Source organism: Limulus polyphemus, unplaced genomic scaffold, assembly GCF_000517525.1.
Source record: "Limulus polyphemus unplaced genomic scaffold, Limulus_polyphemus-2.1.2 Scaffold1700, whole genome shotgun sequence".
Taxonomy (NCBI): Eukaryota; Metazoa; Arthropoda; class Merostomata; order Xiphosura; family Limulidae; genus Limulus; species Limulus polyphemus.
In genome coordinates, this window is record NW_013667310.1 from 250847 (window position 1) to 255061 (window position 4215).

The 4215-nt window shown below is 34.2% G+C and overlaps 1 protein-coding gene across 1 annotated transcript; it reads right to left on the bottom strand.

The window, feature by feature from the left end:
• Nucleotides 1-903: 903 nt before the first annotated feature.
• Nucleotides 904-4193, bottom strand: LOC106464610 (band 7 protein AGAP004871-like). The gene is made up of 2 exons (XM_013924765.2): nt 2648-4193; nt 904-1497 (listed from the first exon to the last, which is right to left on the bottom strand). Exons 1-2 carry the CDS (start codon nt 2687-2689, stop codon nt 1303-1305), a joined length of 237 nt encoding a protein of 78 aa, XP_013780219.1. The 5' UTR covers nt 2690-4193; the 3' UTR covers nt 904-1302.
• Nucleotides 4194-4215: the final 22 nt, after the last annotated feature.

A 4215-nucleotide genomic window follows, 5' to 3' on the forward strand; every position in this document is an offset into this window, starting at 1 on the left:
GGTCTCTGGTTCGAGACATCGTATTACCAGATAATCGTGTTTTGCATTTTCAGCTGTGGGTGTGTTATAAGAGTGACAACCAATCCTGCTATTCGGATAAGAGGGCTACCGACTGGTTGTCTTCCCTTTGGTTACTAGTTCAAGACTAAAGACTATTATACCTGAGCCATAAGGGTCTCTCACCTGGCCGTGTAGTCCAGTGTGTGTGAACATAAATAAGGTGTTGTTAGGGTAGCCTTCCCTTTGGTTACTATCATAGTTCAAGACTAAAGACTATTATACCTGAGCCATAAGGGTCTCTCACCTGGCCGTGTAGTCCAGTGTGTGTGAACATAAATAAGGGTAAAATCAGCGGTACAAATTTGGGCACAACAAAAACTTATTTTCATACTAGATTGGGACTTGTTTTTCTGTTTGTATTTTAAAAACAAAGATGTTTTTTTTAGAATTTTGTATGAAAGAAAAAACAGTTTGTTGAGAAAAACAGTAATCGAGATAACAGTACAAATCGCATAGTAAGTCAATTTTATGAAACTTTTAAACACTAAGTAGTGATTTTTATTACGCTGCTGACAAATAAGTAACACAAAAGATAAATAAACGAAGCCAAATAACAGTTTTTAAATTACAAGATAAGGGTTTTTAATGCGGTGAAGAAAAGAAACGAAAGTTACTTTCCTGAAAACCCAAAGAAAATGAACTGGTAGTTCGGTATACTGGAGTTTCAAGCGTATTTTGTGATGTACTTAGAATTAGACGTTTAGAACCATTTAATTTTACAATCTACTCGTACGATACTTGTTGGTTTTCTAATACACATTCAGAACAATTCCTCTGACACATGAATGCAGCATGACATCGGGATAGTAACAGTTTATTACGTATACATTTTATCGTATTTGGTTTTAGCTATGAAAACAACAACAACTAAAAGACAACAACGAATTACAATAATGAAGGATGATATGATAAAATCTTTCATGACTTTTTTGTTAATGAATTAAGAGAAAAAATACAGAACTGATAACGAAGAATATAAATAAGTACCAGGTTATCTGGCTTCAGGTTACATAAATTCACAGCACAATTTGATTTTAACCAATGAATAATTGTCACGAAGTATCTGACAGAAGTCAAACGTGTTTGACAAGCTAACACCAGACGGCGTAGTCGTACAGTTGGTATACACTTTGTATTATTTTATAACGATATACAAAGATGTATTTGAACCATTAGTGAAGAAATACGGAGCTGTGGTTATAATGATATCTGTTTTGATTTCTCGTATTTCGTGTTCTCGTTTCATTCTTCTTTCTTCAAAAAACCTTTAAAAAGCTCCAGAGGAATGGGAAATACGATGGTGGAGTTCTTCTCCGTGGCGATGGAACCGAGTGTCTGAAGGTAGCGGAGTTGTAGAGCAGATGGAGAGTCAGCGATCACTTCTGAAGCTTCTTTCAACGCTCTGGACGCTCGCTGCTCTCCTTCAGCAGCGATTACCTTAAACAAAATCACCATAACGACGGAAAATAAGTTAACAACCCTGTATAAATGCGAAAAAATATTTTAACTTTTAAAATTGTTAAGTCAGGAATAAGAAATGCTTACAAACCACAATCTTATGACCTTCCCGAAGGAACAACTCCGCACTGAACACGGTGCTGGAATTAAGCATCAAATCGGTAATGTGGAAAAAAAAGTTAACAATAACCTTTTCTCATTGAAATTTCACGTCGTTCTATTCCACCAAAACAAGGAAAAATAACAGTCTAATTCTTCCCAAAACTACCATCATATGAGTTTTCCTCAACAACGTTATATTTCCAACTATTTGATATTACACTACTTTAAATGCTAGAGACTGACTGTTACGTTTATTTCTCATCTTTGGTGAGAAAGCTAAACCTAGATTTCCCGAAAAAAAAATAAACATTTGTTTTTACTAACACACACACACATACTAATGTTCGTGGGAAATTAAAACCACTGATTTTATTTTCTCAAAAGCTACGAATAAATATTTCCTACAGAGTTCTCTTCATGTTTAATATCGACCTTTATCCTTCAGCGAGTTCAAATAATTTTTAAAATTGATAATCTTTCAAAAATTTCGTTCATGGAGAAGAAAAACTGTAATATCTTCTGTCAATAGAACATCTACTGGCTATGTAACGACTTCAGACAATAGAGCATCTACTGGCTGTGCAATAAATCTTGACAATAGAACATCTATTGGCTGTGCAATGACTTTGATAATAGAACATCTACAGACTATGGAATGACTTTGATAATATAGCATCTACTGACTGTGCAATGACTTCAGACAATAAAGCATCTACTGGCTATGCAATAAATCTTGACAATAGAACAAATATTGGCTGTGCACTGACTTCAGACAATAGAGCATCTACTGGCTGTGCAATGACTTTGATAATATAGCATCTACTGACTGTGCAATGACCTCTGACAATAGAGCATCTACTGGCTGTGCAATGACTTTGATAATATAGCATCTACTGACTGTGCAATGACTTCTGATAATATAGCATCTACTGACTATATTTGCAGTTTCTGCCTAAAATAGTTTTGAGGCACAACATTTTCTAATCATAAACATCTACAATTTGTATACGTCACAAATATTTCTTACCTTAGCGCGTGCTTCACGGGCAGCTTCTGCCTCAGCAGCCATTGCTCTTTGTAGCTGCACAGGCAAGCGTACGTCTTTTCTGTGAGAATAAAAAAACAACTCAAAGGGATGCTTTGAAGCTATATTTCTTTTTCTTTTTTTTGTCAAATATTGGTTCACTCGTTATTTTACTCTTGGTTTTTAACCCTTAATATCAGTCAAAAAAGTATCGGAATATTATTTTCAATTTTAAATAAGTTTAAATTCAGATAATGATAGAATGTAGTTTTGAAAAGTACACTATTTTTGTGACAAAACTACAATAAGAGGATGGGTACACTAACTATGACTCACTTACCTGTCATTTAATATGTTACCCTGACCTATTCACTTACCTTGGAGATTATCATACAATCATTAGGTCTACTGAAGAGGAAAAATTATAAATTAAACACACATTGATGTAAATCCATATTTTGAATGGCCTAGTTGTTAACGTGTGTAACTGTAAATTCGATGGTTCTTGGTTCGTGTTCCGTTGCCGTAAAATCGCGCTCAGCACTTTGGGACAGTTGGTGCGTTATAAGAGTAACAGTCAATTCCCACTATTTCATTGGAGTAGCCCAATAGTTAGTAGTGGGTGATGTTTAACAGCTTTCTTCCCTCTAGTCTATAAGTTCAAAATTATATTATGATTAAGAAGTAAGCACACAGGAACACATATAAAGTTGTAATGGTTTTTCAAACGAGACCCAAAACTCGAGCGCTTTCGAATAGTGAACTATTCTTCAAAATTAAATTAGGCTAGCGCAAGTATCCCTTGTTTAACTTTGCGCGAATATTCGAAACTAGTAAACACAAATTTAAATATACTGTTATGTTACTTAGTGCCATGAAGTCATCGACAGTTATGTTATAGAAATAATTTTCAACGGAAAATGCAATTAAATCACCCCTCCCCATTAGATCTTTCTGTAATTCTTCTGTAAAGTGTGGTTTAATCCTTGAAATTTTTTATTTTTTGGGGGGGGGGTGGATGATACTTAATTCAATGATAATATGACTATATGTATACCACTTTTACAATACACTTTGAATGTGAACCTTCCAATAACATTATAAATAAGTTCTTAATGTATTTCCTAATTTGTCCAAGGCCGAAAAATTACCAGAACTTACAGCAATAACCTGAATGCGGATAGAATGCAAAATATCAGAAGCTAGTTTATAAACGCACTTCGTCTAGGACCGAATATTAAATTTTCTAAATACGTACTTAATCCATTTTAATTAAAATTTTCAGTTTGTGCCCAAAGAGCCTAGAAAACAATGACATGATTCATCAATACTTTATAGATGGGAGGGTCATATGAGCCACATAAAATTACGAGATTCGGTATATTCAACATCAAAGGTTATTTATGTCAATATTATTTTGAACATAATCGATATAACTCAGCTCAACGCGTGGCGTAATATCTATATACGTACTACTAAAACTATGAGATTGTTTGTCTGTAATTAAATACAGCAAAAACGGCGCACAGTAGCGCCATATTTGTAATTAACTGAGAATAGAAACAGAATAA